Source organism: Setaria italica, chromosome IX, assembly GCF_000263155.2.
Source record: "Setaria italica strain Yugu1 chromosome IX, Setaria_italica_v2.0, whole genome shotgun sequence".
NCBI classification, from domain to species: domain Eukaryota; kingdom Viridiplantae; phylum Streptophyta; class Magnoliopsida; order Poales; family Poaceae; genus Setaria; species Setaria italica.
Genome location: NC_028458.1, coordinates 54,768,763 through 54,786,325, shown reverse-complemented (window position 1 = coordinate 54,786,325; position 17,563 = coordinate 54,768,763). Strand labels below are relative to the sequence as shown.

At 50.0% G+C, this 17,563-nt stretch overlaps 3 protein-coding genes across 3 annotated transcripts; all 3 read left to right on the top strand.

The window, feature by feature from the left end:
- Positions 1 to 170: 170 nt before the first annotated feature.
- On the top strand, positions 171 to 2,434 carry LOC101779735 (protein ROOT PRIMORDIUM DEFECTIVE 1). The gene has a single exon (XM_012848723.2). It carries the CDS (start codon positions 410 to 412, stop codon positions 1,751 to 1,753), a length of 1,344 nt encoding a protein of 447 aa, XP_012704177.1. The 5' UTR covers positions 171 to 409; the 3' UTR covers positions 1,754 to 2,434.
- A 5,998-nt stretch (positions 2,435 to 8,432) lies between these two features.
- Positions 8,433 to 11,857, top strand: LOC101778938 (3-ketoacyl-CoA synthase 10). Its single transcript, XM_004985427.4, has 2 exons — positions 8,433 to 8,958; positions 10,334 to 11,857. Exons 1-2 carry the CDS (start codon positions 8,548 to 8,550, stop codon positions 11,549 to 11,551), a joined length of 1,629 nt encoding a protein of 542 aa, XP_004985484.1. The 5' UTR covers positions 8,433 to 8,547; the 3' UTR covers positions 11,552 to 11,857.
- A 475-nt stretch (positions 11,858 to 12,332) lies between these two features.
- Positions 12,333 to 16,007, top strand: LOC111255742. The gene is made up of 2 exons (XM_022822844.1): positions 12,333 to 15,340; positions 15,419 to 16,007. Exons 1-2 carry the CDS (start codon positions 14,789 to 14,791, stop codon positions 15,794 to 15,796), a joined length of 930 nt encoding a protein of 309 aa, XP_022678579.1. The 5' UTR covers positions 12,333 to 14,788; the 3' UTR covers positions 15,797 to 16,007.
- Positions 16,008 to 17,563: the final 1,556 nt, after the last annotated feature.

Sequence of the window (17,563 nt, the reverse complement as noted above, 5' to 3'; positions counted from 1 at the left end):
TAACTGGTGGGCTGAAGGCCTACGACTACGAGGCCTCCGCTAGGCTTTGCTCTCTCTCTCTCTCTCTCTCTCTCTCTCTCTCTCTCTCTCTCTCTCTCTCTCTTCTATATAATTATGGGCTTAAGATAACAGCCCAACAAAAAATTGGCCTGACAAGCCCGATAGAGAAATCGATGCGACATTAAACACACGGCCCTTTCCATATTCTGCTTCCCTCCTCCTCGGCCTCTCCAGCTCTCCAAGCTGCCGCCGCCTCTGTCCTCCTCCTCTTCTCGCCGCCGTCCGGCGGCGCGACTAGCTTCGTGTCCTCGGCGTCATCCTCCCAGCTTCCTTCTTATATACACAAATAGTTATTACTGCTTCTGTTCGATCTTTCCCGCTTGAGCGATTCCTGGCCGGTTCACACGCTATGCACGCAACGTGTTCGCGCAATTACCTGAGCGAACTGCTTCGCTGCCGGGGCCAGGGGCAGTGGCAATGCCAGTGCCCTTACCAGCTTTCGCCCGCGCGAGGCATGACGCGCGGCCGCAGCGTGAAGGACCGGAGCAAGAAGAAGCGCGTGCACGCGCTCGAGGTGGCCACCGAGCGCTGGAAGGTCCTCTCCAAGGTGCTCACAGTCGTTGACGCGCTCAAGAAGGAGGAGGAGCACGTCACGCCGCTCAAGCGCCTGGAGATCCTGCGCCCCCAGCTCGGCCTCGTCAAGCCGCACAAGGTGGCTCACTTCGTGCGCCGCTCGCCGCACCTGTTCGAGGTCTGCCGCGACAGCCGCGGCGTCATGTGGGCGGGCCTCTCGCCGCAGGCAGAAGCGCTCGTCGAGGAGGAGGCGCGCCTGCTGGAGGAGCACTCCCCCACTGCCGCGCAGTACGTCACTAGGATGCTCATGATGTCCGTTGACCGGCGGCTGGCAGTGGACAAGATCGCCCACTTCCGGCGCGACATGGGGCTTCCTCATGACTTTCGGACACGGTGGGTGCACATGTTCCCCGAGCAGTTCAGGTTGGTCAGATTGGAGGATGGTGAGTATTTGGAGCTTGTCTCTTGGAACCCAAACTGGGCAGTCACTGAGCTTGAGAAGAAGGCTGCTGCATCAGCTGGTGATGCCAATGCCAGTCCTCCAGGAGAGCTCTCGCTTCCGTTCCCGATGAAATTCCCGCCAAATTTTACAAGTTACTACAGATTTCGAGGGAAAGCTCATCATTATGTGAAGACAGGCAATACCGAGCAGTTTCAGAAGATCACCTACCTCTCCCCTTATGCAGAGACAAAGGGATTGACTCCTGGGTCGCCAGAGTTTGATAAGAGGGCTGTTGCAGTGATGCACGAGATACTGAGCTTCATGTTGGAAAAGAGGCTGGTGACCGATCACCTTACGCATTTCCGCCGTGAGTTTGTAATGCCGCAGAAGCTGATGAGGTTACTCTTGAAGCATTATGGCATCTTTTATGTTTCTGAGAGGGGAAAGAGATTTAGCGTCTTCTTAACAGAGGCATATGATGGGACAGAATTGATAGAGAAGTGCCCGTTGGTGCGGTGGAGGGAAAAGCTCCTTCAACTTACTGGTTACAGAGGGAGGATGAAGAATCTTGGTAAATTTGACGCGTCTTCTGATTCAGAGGATTACTTATTAGGTGGTGGTGATGATGCTGTATTGGACATTGAAAGTGAAAATTCGGATGACATCTTAGATGGCTGTTCTATTTCAGATGATTCTGAGATGGATTTAGGGGATACAAATGAATTTTGCAGAGACTGAATTGCTGTTTGTGCATGTGTAGCACAGAAGAATAATTGTACACTATTTCTTAGCTGCTGCCATTTACAGAGTTCCAGATTTAGCCAAGCTTAAACATATTGAGGCAGATTGGGTATTCTTCTCTTGCTACTGACGTATTTGGACTTCTAAATATTAGTCAAAGCTCAAACAGATTGCAATGATTGGACGTGGGAGGGTTGAATATTGCTTATACCATGTCCCATTCATGTTATGAAACCAGATCAGTGGCCTATGATATTTTCTTTGGAAAAAAGGATGAAACAAAACATGCTGCTGTACTCAAGTTATGGTTTTGTCCAAGATATCTTCATTATTAAACAGTCATATCTTTCCTTTCAGCACTCCAGGGGGGAGGAGGTGATGAATTAAAAGTTCAGATATGTACATGACTACCTTCCAGCGTCATTGATGAATGACAATCTTTAATATAGAAGCAATTTTGTAGTATGGACGAACAAATCGTTTGCAAGAACATGTCACTTAGAGTTTGTTCTGCTCTCCCCTTTTGTTAATTTGGCTTTGCTGTGCAAAACATGATATGGTGGCCTATAATTTATTACCTAAATGACTAATAGAAGTGTACATCGGGTGACAGTAAAAAATATATGTACGGAATATGTCAACATTTTATTTATACTATAATATGTCAAATGTGTGATCTATCTTGATGATATGCTGATTAGATTTGCTGGTCTTGCTCTAGAGCTTTTCCAGAAGTTGTTTCTGTAAGTGCTTCTAGGTTTTATTTGTTTTTTGCTAGAACTTTTCAGCCCTCCCTGTTTATTCTTCTCCTTTTATGCATAATATAGACGTTTATGTTTCAAATTATGTGCTTTGAAGGTTACTCTCTCTTTCTCTGGTTGATTCCAGTGCCAGCCAAGTTTGCAAACATGCATACAGACATTACATCCTCAAATTATGTGCTTTGAAGGTTACTCTCTCTTTCTCTGGTTGATTCCAGTGCCAGCCAAGTTTGCAAACATGCATACAGACATTACATCCTCTCTCTGTGTTTTTTTCCTTGAGAAAAGGGTTCATATTACAAATAAGTAAATATCTTTTCTCCTAGCTGGTGTACATTTTCACCAATTTGTGCGAAAATAAGGAGGTGCAGCGGAGGGTGGGTGGCGGCAGCGTAGCAGGGGGGCGCCGCCTAGGTTTGCGCGGATCAGGGGAGGCGCAGGGAGAGGAGAGGAGGCTCACGATCTAATCTCATGATACCATGTAGAGAAGTAGATGGTATCAGGGTCTCGAGTTCGAATCCTGGTGGGCGCGATTAAATAAAATAATTGCAGCCCACTCCAATTTCCACATGCGGCCAGAGGGAGCCTGCAGTGAGGGGGAGTGTTGTATAAGTGAATTGCCCACCTTTTCCTATCAGCTTAAGCTTTTGGCTTGAACTGGTTGGTGCATGTAACTCAATAGGCGGCCCTGCCTTGATTTGGCCTCCTCCGACCTCTTGCCTCGATGTCCACGCCTCCTCCGTGCCCTCCTACTTCAACCTTGCCTCCACGCCCGCGGATCCAAGACGACAAGACCTATCAGGCTACCACCAAAGGTATTTCAAACCCTAGCTGGTTAGTGCTCTAATATGAAATTGTGTAGATGTGTTCTTGGCTGCTCGTGTTGGTGTGCTCTACTAATTAGTGTATTGCTCAATTACTTATGCTTATGTTAGTTATCATAGAAATTTATTGTTGATACATTGCATCTTTTTTTAGAATTATTGAATTATGAAGAGGGATGGAGACATTGCATCACTTTTTAGGAGACATGCTGCAAAGAAGCTTGCTGCTTTTGCATCGCCTTCCTCAGTTCCGGTTCCAATTGTGCAAGAAGTGCAGACTCAAGAGGAAGAGAGTATAATAGAGGAGGTTGTGAATCCTATTCCATCTGGTCCTTCTGAAGTAATTGAAGATGTCTCAACACAACCACAACCATTGCCACAGCCAGAGGCACCTCCCCAGCCAGAGCCGCTGGTTTATGATGTCAATCGGCTTCCACATGATCCAAGTGAAAGGCTGCTCATTGCAAGTTATCATGTTAATGATCACGATGCAATTAGAAGAGTATATATTCTTAGAGGTCCATTCCAACCATTTTCACATACTTTTTCAAAAAGAAAAATTGCAAACAAAAAACATTGTTGCACTCCTATCTAGTTTTATAACTTCAAATGAGTTGAATATAAGCATCAAGAAGGATGCGGTGTTTTGCTTTTTATGCTACCTGTTCAAGATAAAAAAAATCCAAGGGTAAGGTGACAAATGCATTTACTGTGTATGGCTAGAGAAATTGGAATGTAGGAGACAGAGCGCTTATCAAACATATGAAATCTGGTGCACACAAGGCAGCTGAAGAGAGATACATTGGCTTTATGAATCCAAATGTAGCAATTGATGACAAAATTGAGAAGTGGAGTGATGAGGATCGTCGTCTTTATAAGACCAGATTGACTTATTCACTTTGTTGTTTGAAGTTTCTTTTGCACCAGGGATTAGCACTCCGTGGACATGATGAAAGCGAGGAGTAAGGGAACTTCATTGAACTTTTGAAATTTCTTGCAGCCAATTGTGAAGATGTGAATAAGTGTGTCATCAACAATGCTCTAGGTAAATGTCGCTTAACCAGCCCAGAGATTCAAAAGCAAATTATTCAATGTTGTGCCATAGAGACTAGAAAGAAAATAGTTGAAGAACTTGGTGAGGAGCCCTTTTCAATTCTAGCTGATGAGTCTAGTGACATATCACATAAAGAACATCTAGCTCTTTGTTTGCGTTATGTTGATAATTTGGGAAGACCATGTGAGCATTTTCTTGGAGTTGTTCGTGTAGATGATACTACCTCTTTGTCATTTAAGAAAGCAATTGAAACATTACTTGTTAGTTATGGCTTGACAATAACTCAAATCCGGGGCCAAGGTTATGATGGGGCTAGCAATATGAAAGGAGAGATTAATGGGCTGAAAACATTGACATTCAAGAGTCATATTCGGCTTATTATATCCATTACTTTGCACATCAGCTCCAGCTTGTTCTTGTTGCTGTTGCTAAGAGAAATGATTATTGTGTGTGGTTTTTTGATTAAGTATATATGTTGCTGAATATTATTGGAAGTTCTTGTAAGCGTCATGGCATGCTTTGATATGCTAGACTTCAAAATATCATGAAAGCAATTGAGTGTGATGAACTAGAAACTAGTAGTGGATTAAACTAAGAAATGGGGTTGGCTAGGCCTGGTGACACTCGATGGGGGTCTCATTTCAAAATTGTTTTGAACATTATAGCTATGTATCCCACGATCCGTGATGTACTGATCACCCTTGGACAAGATACTACACAAAGGAGTGACCGGCCAAAATTGCATACTATGCTTGGAGCATTTGAGTCATTTAACTTTGTCTTTAGTGCTCACTTAATGCTTGTTATTCTTGGATACACAAATGAATTGCCTCAATGTTTGCAAAGAAGAGAACAAGATATCTGAATGCAATGTCTCTTGTTAGTGTGGCAAAGGGTAGAATACAATAATTGAGATCTAATTGGTGGAATCAATTCCTTGAAAAGGGTCACTTTGTTTTGCAACAAACATGGTGTTGAAGTTGCTCCAATGGAGATGAATTATGTGCCTTATGGAAGATCTCGACGGTTTGCTCGAAATGAAACAAATGATGATCATTTTAGAAGGGAAGTGTATCTTGGAGTTATTGATCATATTAGTCAAGAACTTGATAATCGATTTGACGAAGTTAATATGGAGTTGCTTTCTTGTATGGTTGCCTTCAATCCTGCTAATTCATTTGCTTCATTTGATGCACAAAAGATACGCAGACTTGCTGAATTTTATCCACAAGACATCGCAAGCACATATTTGCTAAAACTTGAATTGCAGTCGATAATTATATTGATGATGTGAGACAAGATGATAGTTTCAAAGGCCTACAAAATCTTGTTGACCTCTCAGTTAAGCTCGTTGAAACAAAGAGGCATAATATTTATAATTTGGTTTACTTGCTTCTCAAATTGATATTGGTTCTACCTGTGGCGACAGCTATTGTTGAAAGGGCTTTTTGTGCAATAACTTTGATCAAGAGTAAGCTAAGAAATAAGATGGGTGATAGTCTTTTGGATGATTGTCTTGTCACATTCATTGAGAAAGATATTTTCTTTGAAGTGGATAAAGAAGATATAATTAAGACTTTCATGTCCATTAGAAATCGTAGGCCGAAGAAGAAATAATACTGTAATTTTCTTTGAACTATAGGTCCGTAGGTCCAAGCTTCTTTTGAACTATCTATATTATATATTATAATTTATGGACCTTTTAATTTAACCGTTGAATTCATGATATTATAGATTTTTTATCTATATTATCATTGTTTACCGATTTGTTACCAAATTATTAGTTTGGTTTTACCGTATTGTATTTCAGATGATTGGCTCGGCATACTTTAAGTTTAAATCCTAGCTCCGCCACTGGCAGTGCTGTTGGGAGTTCACCGGATATTCCTTCGTTGTTCAGATTTCATGGATTTATGGGTTATGGCCCTGGCGCTGCTCGGAGAACCGACCATCTCTTCCATGGATACTGGCGATGCAATGGAATGGAGCATACTTTTCCCCATCAAACAAATCCTAATTTTCCAAGCCATTTCTATTCTGAATTGAGTTGCTTGCATTTTCGGTCTTTGCTAAAAGATGATTTTGATGTGCAGAAGGTGTGCCATGCTGGATGCTTAGACCATCAACCCCATCATGAAATCGGGATACCTCTCCAGCTGAAACTGTTGCAGCAGTACCATTAAGGTACAGTGTGAACTGACGTGTCAAATTTAGGGGGCCGGAAGTAGTTGCTGGGATCCAATACGCACATTAATCTTTTGTCCCCATCACTGTGCATGATACATGAAAAAAGTATATCTACCCATCTGACCGGGCAAACGGAGACACTCAACCTACTCAACAGCCTTTTCCTTTTGCTGGTGTCATTTAAGTCATTGTTATTCTCCTTTTCTGTCAGATCCTGAGAACGAGCACCCACGGGAGGCCAAGATCGCGAGTGATGTCGCGAGTCGAACCCCCAACCAACTACTAGCAGGGTGGTTAACCCTTACGGACTGGGGTCAAGCTATCGCTCTTGGCATGAATGAGCAGCAGCTCTTGCCGCTGTCACTCTGCCTGTCTGACTCCCAGCCTGAGGTCTCCGTGTACTGGCTTGCCGAGTCCTGTCAGCTTCAGACAAGGAAGCGGAGCGCGTTGTTTTCCTGTTCCTTATCTGTAATTTTGTAAACGTTGTCTGTGTTCCGAAATTATCCTCGTCACCGTTCCATTACAAATTGTAGGTCGTTTTAACTTTTCTAAGTTCATAGATATTATTATGCATCTAAATTTGAAGTAATAATCAGAAACTCCTATTCTTCCAAAATTCATGGCTTCCTTGTGTGATGTGATATTACCTGTCAAGAAATTTGAGGCAGCTGGGGTGGTACCCGTGCGGTTTCAATGCCACGAACGATCGAGTGCCCCAACCGGTTTGGGTGAGCCAGCGGCCAATTAAGAGGCCGTCCGTGAGATGGGATCGTGCTCGTTTCCTTGGACCGCCTCATCACACCCATCTCAGGGAATCGGAATGAATGAGCTCCAGCTATCGCCGAGCACGGCAGGTCCAATTCATGTCACCCCGGCGAGGTTAGGTGTGCAGGCCAGGCGCCCAGCCAGGCAGCATCATGCCAATCGCAAGCCATCCACCAGCCGACCGGCCTATCCGCCACCTCCTCCCTCCGGCCAGATTCTAGGCCACTTTCAGTGCAGCGATACCTCACGTCGTCAGCTACTCGGCTGCCAATTGACCTGATTTTTTTTTTGGGATCTCGTTGAGTGTCAATCGACCTGATTAAGGATAATGCAGGTCTCATCGATCAAGCCGATTGGGCCACCATTTCAAGGCAGCCATCAGTTTGTCTTCCAACTTCCTTTTTTTTTGTGTGTGTGTGTTTGTTTTTGAAATGAGGGTGCAGTGTGCGTCATTGTTCTTGAGCGGATCCAGTTAGCTCTGGTCCGTTCCAGGCCGTTTTAAAGGAAAACCAGACATACCTGCTCATGTCATGCAGACAAAGCGTACATATCTTCTTCACACAAGTAACGAACTTAGCGTATGGTCACACGCTACTGATGCAAGTGCAAGAGGATGCAACATTGAAGCCAAAGCGCAGTTCTCATCATATAGGTACTGTAAATGACGATTAAACCACCTTAATTTTGATGGAGAGACAATCAAGGTGAAAAAGATTTAAATGCTAAGCCCTCATGCTATACACACCGTTGCACACTCATCAGTGTTTTAAACGTGTACATACAATGGCCATTTCATTTCATTTTTCTGAAAAGGAATGCATAATTAAACCATGCCGGTACTAGTAAAACCCAGTGAACATGCAAAAAGCTCTTGCGCCGCTGTGCAAGCTCAGCAGGCTAGGGGGCCAACATGTCAGCCTCCCACACATCATCAAAGACGCATGCATGAAGAGGCAGGCATGAACACCATGCCTCTAGGGGAGGCTAGTGAAGTGATCTCCCCCTCCGTCCCTGGCCTCGCCTCTAATGGCATTAACTGCCACCCACCCACCCGCCATCTCCTCCCCTACCCGGCTGCTGCTCCTGCTGCTAGTATATCAGTACTAGCTGGACCCTTGCCCCTCCCCCTCATCTCGCCACTGCTCGATCCGGCGACTGCCACCAGCAGCAGTCTCAGCTCCCAATCCACCGGCGGAGGCCATGGCGCGGGAGCAGGCGCTGCTCTCGACGGAGATCGTGAACCGCGGCGTGGAGCCGTCGGGGCCGGACGCCGGGTCGCCGACGTTCTCGGTGCGCGTGCGCCGCCGGCTGCCGGACTTTCTGCAGTCGGTGAACCTCAAGTACGTGCGGCTGGGGTACCACTACCTCATCAGCCACGGTGTGTACCTGGCCACCATCCCGGTCATCGTGCTGGTGTGCGGCGCCGAGGTGGGCAGCCTCAGCCGGGACGAGCTGTGGAACAAGGTGTGGGGGGAGGCCACCTATGACCTCGCCACCGTGCTCGCCTTCCTCGCCGTCCTCGCCTTCACCATCTCCGTCTACATCATGTCCAGGCCCAGGCCCGTCTACCTCATCGACTTCGCCTGCTACAAGCCCGCCGACGAGCTCAAGGTAAGGCATCCTGCCTCGGCCTAGATGCGTGCTATACGACACTACGACATGAGCAAGCGCATCCGGCAGTATGATTTGCATGCAAGCACACCTATCGATCTGCAGGTGCAGCACAGATTAGGCACTCGCATCCACTAAAGAAACATGCTTTTCAAGCCCCAAGCAGATTTGACTTGACTTGCTTTCTCTTGCTTGTTTAATTTGTAAGTGCACATTTCATAGTCATGTTGCACGCACCTCACACACAACAAATGGATATATACATCTGATCTACTATATATGAGAAAAATGGATCAGGCTGATGTCTTGATTTAGGTTTGTTATTTGAGGCTATTTTTGTAGTTGACATAAGCCAAACTGGGAAGAGATGATGCAAGCAAAAATCATGTCACGTGTTTACACTTTAACTGTACTTACAAAGTGTGATTCATGGATCTACTCAAAAAATGTTTCATCTGATTAATTAAGTTGTGGCATCTTGGTATCCCGGCGCACCTGATACATGGTCGTTCATGGCATCCGTCTGCTACCGCTCGATTAGTGCATATTTTGTATAAAAAACATGAATCGATCAAGAGCTAAAGTTTATGGCTCTTAACTTTGCGAGGTCATGGTTGGTTGGATAGAAGGGATAAAGCACACTCGAAAGGAGGATAGCAAGGCCAATTCATAACAAGCTTGAACAGCTAAACATTAGGTAGATGCACGAACCGTACAAGTACTACTACCATTGCTAGCTGGGCCGGCCCTTTAATATGGTCACAGTCTCGGCCAGCTGCCACCAATTGCAGGACCATAAATGTTGTAGAGAATTCAGACAGTACACTGACAGATCGCATCCACACGACTAGTACAATTCTACAAACTCTGTCATCTGAATCTAATCCTCCATCAACATGTATAATCAGCCATCATCAACAGTTTGTCATGCAAATAATCGGACCTGCTGGCTCGCATACATGAATGGGGGCGTTGGGCCTCGGGGCCCACTGGTATGAATGGGCCGGCCGGTGGCTGGAGAAGAAGTTATGACGGAGACGGGCAGGTCGGTAGAGGATGGAACGGTTTCCGTTAGGTTGAGGTCAGTCGGCCACTCATCACTCGCCACACTTCTGCATACGGTTGGGCGCTCGAGCCATCGTCGACGCGCAATCAATGAGCCGTACAATTGTGGTTCGGTCAGAGTACCTTAAGCTGTACGCTGTTTCAGTGTTCCTGTACTGTCAGCACGGGCATGTCGGTCGGATCACTCGCTCTAGTGCTGACCATCCATCAACACAGGAGCAGAGCATGCTTGGTTTGATCCGCATGTAATTGCAAATAGAATGGATTAGCAGCTGCTAATATAATAGTTGATGCTGGTGTGGGCATGCAGGTGTCCAAGGCGGAGTTCATCGACCTGGCTCGCAAGTCGGGCAAGTTCGACGAGGATAGCCTGGCGTTCCAGTCTCGGCTGCTCGCCAAGTCCGGCATCGGCGACGAGTCCTACATGCCGCGCTGCGTCTTCGAGCCCAACGTCAACTGCGCCACCATGAAGGAGGGCCGCGCGGAGGCGTCCACGGCCATGTTCGCCGCCCTGGACGAGCTCTTCGACAAGTGCCGCGTCCGTCCCAAGGACGTGGGCGTGCTGGTCGTCAACTGCAGCCTCTTCAACCCGACCCCGTCGCTGTCGGCCATGATCGTGAACCACTACAAGATGCGCGGGAACATCCTGAGCTACAACCTCGGCGGCATGGGGTGCAGCGCGGGCGTCATCGCCATCGACCTTGCACGCGACATGCTGCAGGCGAGCGGCGCGGGGCTCGCCGTCGTGGTGAGCACGGAGGCGGTCTCCTTCACGTGGTACCCCGGGAAGCGGCGGTCGATGCTGATCCCGAACGCCTTCTTCCGCGCGGGTTGCGCGGCGGTGCTGCTCTCGAACCGGCGGCGCGACTTCCACCGCGCCAAGTACCAGCTGGAGCACGTGGTGCGCACGCATAAGGGCGCCGACGACCGGGCGTTCCGGTCCGTGTACCAGGAGGAGGACGAGCAGCGGATCAAGGGCCTGTCCATCAGCCGCGACCTGCTGGAGGTGGGCGGGCATGCGCTCAAGACCAACATCACCACGCTGGGGCCCCTGGTGCTGCCCTTCTCGGAGCAGCTGCTCTTCTTCGCCGGGGTGCTGTTCCGCCACCTGTTCCCTTCCAAGACCTCCACACCGCCGCCGGCGACGACACCCGGGGACGCCTCCGCCGCGGCCCCTTACATCCCGGACTTCAAGCGCGCGTTCGAGCACTTCTGCATGCACGCGGCGAGCCGCGACGTGCTGGAGCACCTGCAGAGCAACCTGGGCCTGCGCGACGGCGACCTGGAGGCCTCCCGCGCGGCGCTGCACCGCTTCGGCAACACCTCCAGCAGCAGCATCTGGTACGAGCTGGCGTACCTGGAGGCCAAGGGCCGCGTCCGCAGGGGCGACCGCGTGTGGCAGCTCGCCTTCGGGTCCGGGTTCAAGTGCAACAGCGCCGTGTGGCGCGCCGTCCGACGCGTGCGCCGCCCGTCGCGCAGCCCCTGGCTGGACTGCGTCGACCAGTACCCGGCGCGCATGGACGCCTAGTAAGTTGATGATGGTGATCTCTGTCTAATTTGTCGCGTGCGCCCTGCGCTGCCTGCCTTTAATTATATGCTACCGATGATCCATGGATGGAATAGGACCGCGATCGATCTGCATGCTTAAGGTACGTTTGAGCTTTGGTTTTGTGTTGCTTGTTTAGCGGTTTAAGGGAGAGAGAAGAGACACTAGTACCATAATGGATGCGCCTGCGTGCGCGCCGTGGAAGTTGGGCTGCGTGTGAACTTGTTATGTACGTGCAATTTTAATGTGTTTTAAGACTCGAAGTTGGTAATAGATGTGTTGGTGTTAACAACGGTGATTGTGTATTTGTGTGATCAAGCTTAAATGCATGATTGCTGTGCAGGTCACGACCCAAAGTAGCGCTCTGTTCAGGCGTAATATTTGATCATCCTAATGGAATCCAAAGAAAGGAACACAAAAGAAAGCAGGTGAGGGAAAAGACCCGATCTGACCAGAGCTTGGTGTTGTTATTAATTAACCATGTGCATCGATCATGCAATCTGAACAACCAGGGACGGATCTAACAGGGCAAGCCGCCGATCATATTCTTTAGGAATGGAAGAGGAAAGAAGATCCCGTATGCATCCGTCACTCGAAACTACGACGGGGCATTCTACTTGAAAAAAAAGAAAAAGAAAAAGAACCTACGGAGGGCACTTGGGATTGCAGGTGGGGCACGCGGCCTTACACTCATCCCAGGTGTCATAACAGTAGGGCTCCGGCCTTTCGTTGATGCAGCAGTAGCACTCATGTTTCGAGTCGCACCGAAACTTGTTCCTCTCATCTACTTCCCTGTGCGCAGCGTTGTTGCTTGTTGCGATCCTGAGGCTGTGGCTCCATCGTGAGGACAACCTGCTTCACAGTATCGTGTTCATCGATAAGCACGACGCGTGCATACGTATATCCACAACAAATTCAATGCTAAAAGATAAGGAAACCCAACGAGGAACGATAATTATTCACAGTTAATAACTAAATGTTCCCCCACCCAGCGCCCCGCTCCGCCTCCCCGCCCTGACGCCGCCACCTCCGGCAGCGCCGCCCGCAGCCACCCGCGTCCACCCCACCTCACATCCTGTGGTCCAGGTCCCACGCCTACTCCACGGCCTCGTATCTTCCCCCGCATCTCCCACAAACCTAGCTGGCCTGTGGAGGGAGTCGCCGCCGCCGCCGCCACCCAAATCCGTCCTTCCCGCTCACCTCAACGACATCGCCGTCCCTGCCACACCCATCTCCGTCTAGGATCCGCCCTTCTATGCTGACATCGTCCGCTGGAAGTGCCCAGTTCCACCACGCCAAAATCTGCAAGATCCACATCGACCACGCAAAGCTCCACCATGCCACCCCCTCACATCCACCATATCCACCCCCTCTAGAAGCTCCTGCTATGCCGTGCCACCCCACCTCTATGCCAACTGCGTCCGCCGAGGCCGCCCAGATCCAGTACGCCGTCCATAAAGATCTGCCATTACTACTCCCCGTAGAAGCTTGCTTTATGCCGCGCCCACCCACCACTCCGCCTATCGAGTCAATGCTCGACGCGACGGGAGCCTGCGCCGCGCTGCTCCATCGAGACCCGCGCCATCGCATCATACTCCGGCGGCAACAGTGCAGCGTGGTGAGGACGAGCCAGGCTAGACCCGCGTTTAGAGGCAATGGAGGTGCAAGACTGGGCCGGAGGGTACACCTGCACGCGCATAGCATTCAAGGCGGCGCCCGTCCCCGCCACCCACCTCCTCCGCTCGATCGACGTAGAAGTATTCAAGGAGGGAACTCGCGGCCGGACCCCTCTCCAAAACCGCCTTCCACCTTCGAACGCAAGGCCGTTGCTTCCGTTGCCTCGCCCACGACCACCGCGCCAGCTCTTGCAGGGAGCCTATCCGCTGCCTCCGCTGTCTCCGGCAAGGGCACAAACAGAGCTTCTGTCGCGCAACCCACCGCAGTCGTAGCAACCCCAGCTCTGCTCAAGACATACACAGCCCTGTTCCCTCTCGCCGCCAACCCCTTGGGCCATCATCTGCTGCTCCTCGCGGCCCTTCGAAGATGAGAGACTTCAGAGTTGACGACCCGACGCTTAGGCTAGAGGTGGACAGACTCCATGTCCCCACCTCTTTTGAGCTGGAGCGGGAGCTGCGGGACTGGGAGGGATGTGCTCTGGTCACCTGAGCCATGCACGTCCCACCCAACACCACGGCGCGTCATCTGGAGGAGGCCCTCATCGCTAATTTCAGGCTACGCCCGGGCGACGTTGATGTCACCAGGCACCGCCCTGAAGCGTTCCTCATCCACTTCCAGAATTGGCGCAACTGCGAGGAGGTCAATGCAAAAGGCAAGTTCAAGTGTCACGGCGTGGAGGTTTGCGTCTGACCATGGAGAAGACTCACGGCCGCCCTCGAGGCGGCGCTGTTCTACAGGGTGCGCCTCGTCCTTGATGGCGTCTCGAGGCATGCGTGGCAGCTGGAGCTCGTCGAGATGATTGTCGGCTGCACCTATTCGCTTCAGTGCGTGGACACCAACCTCCTGCACCCAACAAACACCCGCGGGATTGAGCTGTGGGCGTGGACGGACGACCCAAGCAGGATTCCAAAGGTCATGTGGCTAATCTTCACCACCGGAATCCTGGATGCTTCTTCTCCCTCTATGCAGGTCGACACCCCTCCTCAACGGTGGCACCGCGGAATCAAGCACCGGGTGATCATCCACATTTGGGAGATACACGACTTCTCCGAGGTGTCTACCGACCACCATGACCCGGACATGGCCGTGGGTGAACCAGAGCGACGGTGCCTCCCCTGGTACTAGGGCATCCGGGATGGTGACCAGGTGCCGACGGCCGCGTTCGAGCCATTCCAGCACCCACCACCCCCATGCGTACAAGAGCGGCAGAACGAGCGTGAAGAGGAGGATCGTCGTGACCGTGCACGCCGCGACCACGTCGACGATCACCCGAACTTCCGCGACGCCTTCGACGCCAACGACAACAACGACAACAACGACCGCGACCGCTGGCCATGTGACCCCCGCGGCCACACACGGCGCCGCGATGATGGCTACGGGCACCACCACGACACAGTGCGCAGGGAGTGGTCTCGCTCTCCACGACGCTAGAGTCGGAGCTCTAGCACCTACGGTGGATGCCGCAGACAAGCCGCCAGCGACGATGGCACTCCAACGACACCGGAGAAGCTGGAAGCGCGAAGACAGAGGGACCTCAAGCTCATGTTCTCCCTCAACGTCACCACCATGGAGGACACGACCAAGAAGCTGCTCAACCTGCAGTCCGTACTACAGCCGACGGCGCAGGCCATCCCTTCGCCTCGCCTGCTGCAACAGCTCTTCTCCAAGGCGGAAGAAATGATGGAACACCCGGGGGATGAAGCCTGGTTCGATGTTGGTAGTGACAAGCAAGGATACAAGGTACCAAACACGAGAACTAACTATATGTTGCCTGCACGCCATGTCTTTTATCGCATAAAAGAGAAGCTGCCTGCTCCCCCTTCGCCATCCATACAGGAGGTCAACGACGTCCTTGCCAAGCTGCAGGAGGCGGCCGCTAATGAATGGGAGCGCCTACAACACCAACAGCAAGGGGGTGGCAACGTCGAAGCTGCCGCCGTTCAAAACCGGGTCAACCCCATGGGTGCTATGGACGGCGACCTCGGCCCCATCCAGGAGCTCACCGCCAAGATGAATAGGGAGCCGCAGCACCAGCAGGAGAGGTTCGGCACAGACGACGATGGAAGCAACGGCAATGGCAACTATACCCTTCAGGTTCCACCATCAACCCCTAACGTAAACTTACCTGGCTCTCCTGGAGGAATCGTTGAGCTCTTCTCCACTTCGGATCAGGGAATCCTCCCAAATCCACCACCTGCACTAGGGAGGAGGGGTCGCCATCTCAAGAAGCCTGCGTTGGAGATTTCAAGCATGTGCCGCAGTAAACGGCAAGCCTGCAGCAAGATCAAGCATCTGTCCGCGGAAGAAAGGGCGAAAGACGTCTTCTGCTGGCGCCTAGGCTACATCAAGGACGACACCACACCAGTGGAAGAAGCAAATCAGGGACTTCATCGCACATTCCAGGGTCCCATGCCCCAGTACATCATCAAGGCTATGATGGCGGTGTTCCATCTTGAGGATGAAGATCTTTGCAAGGCGACCAACGCTCTCATCAAGATTGGCAGCACAGAGGTGATGGAAGCACCGATGGTGATCAACAATGTGGCCTAGAATGAAGAAATCTCCGAGTCTTATCCTCACCATGTATTTTGCTCCAGCCATTGTAACGGCTCCCCAGTGCGGCCCTCTACGCTGGGCGTTCAGTAGTGCCGAACTTGTCCTACAAATTTCGTTCCTTCCATCTTCATGGTCTTTTTTCAGAATTGCCAGCTTTGTAATATGTATGTTTATTGCTACTTTCAATTTCAGCGCTTCTTCACATCGGCAGAGCTTCACGATTTTTTCACATGGCAGCTAATGATCTTCAAATCTTGTGGTGGAATGTTCAGGGACTTAATTCCGAAGCGCGTCGATCGACCGTGCAAGATTGTGCAACAAGTACTTGCTTCATCCTCTTGCCACATTGTTTGTATTCAGGAAACAAAAATGTCATTGATTGATGAGCGGTTGACTCTAAACGTGGGAGGGCTCAGGCTACGTAGATTTACCTTTTTACCGGCTGGGAGAATTTCGGGTACACTGAGGGGCATACTGATCCTTTGGAACAATGATGTGGTGGACCTAGACCGCATCACAAAACGTGATTTCTCACTATCCACTACTGTCAACATAAAAGCGACTGCTACGTCCTTCTTGCTAATGATAGTTTACGGCCCAACATGAGGCTGCGATAAATCAGATTTCCTACAGGAAATCAGAAGCTCAGTACCGCAACAGGGTGTCAAATGGCTAATTCTCGACGACTTCAACCTAATATACAGAGCAAGAGACAAGAATAACTCAAACTTAAACCTCAACAGCATGCAAAGTTTCCAAGAAACTCTAAACAATGACAACCTCAAAGAAATTCACCTTCAAAATAGGAAGTTCACCTGGAGCAACAAACGTCGCAACCCAACTTTAGTTCATCTCGACCGAGTCTTTTGTAACGACGCCTGGGACTTGACCTTCTCACCCCACGTACTGCAAGCCCTTTCCACTTCGCTGTATGATCACTGCCATTGCTACTATCCAACCAAGAGAGTCCACCGCGACCACGACATTTCAAATTCGAAAATTTTTGGCTCTCTATGCCGGGTTTCAAACAAGTGATCCAAGATGCCTGGTCCTCTACAAACACCCACACAAACCCAGCACATTGCCTCAACTTCAGGCTTGCCAGGACAACGCTGGCCTTGAGAAAATGGAGCAAGAACCTATTCTCAAAAGCGAAGCTTCAATTCCATATGGCGCAATCAGTCATCCTCCAGCTAGACATCGCACAAGAGTCACGAACTCTATCCGACGACGAGTTAGCCCTGCGTTCCAAACTGAAGAAAAGGGTAATGGGCCTTGCCATTCTAGAACGACTACGTAAAAGATAGTGCTCTAGAATAACGAACCTCTCGCTAGGTGACGCAAACACACGTTTCTTCCATCTAAAGGTTAATTCTAGGAGAAGGAAGAATTTCATCACCAAGCTTCAAAAATAAAATGGTTGGGCAACAACGCAACAAGATAAAGCTGACGTCGCTCACACACACTTCGCCAACGTATTAGGACAACCACCGACACGAGAAGTTGACTTCAACTGGGACCTCCTCTCCTGGACGTCCATCGATCTCTCCTCTCTAGATGCGAAATTCACAGAGGACAAAGTCAAAAGGACGCTCAAGCTCATGCCCAAAGATAAGGCTTCGGGACTGGACGATTTTACAATTAAGTTCTTGCACAAATGTTGGGACATAATCAAAGGGGAACTGATGAACATGATCAATGCTTTCCACAACCTATGTCATGATTTCTTCGACATCCTCAGTTCGGCCAACATAGTGCTAA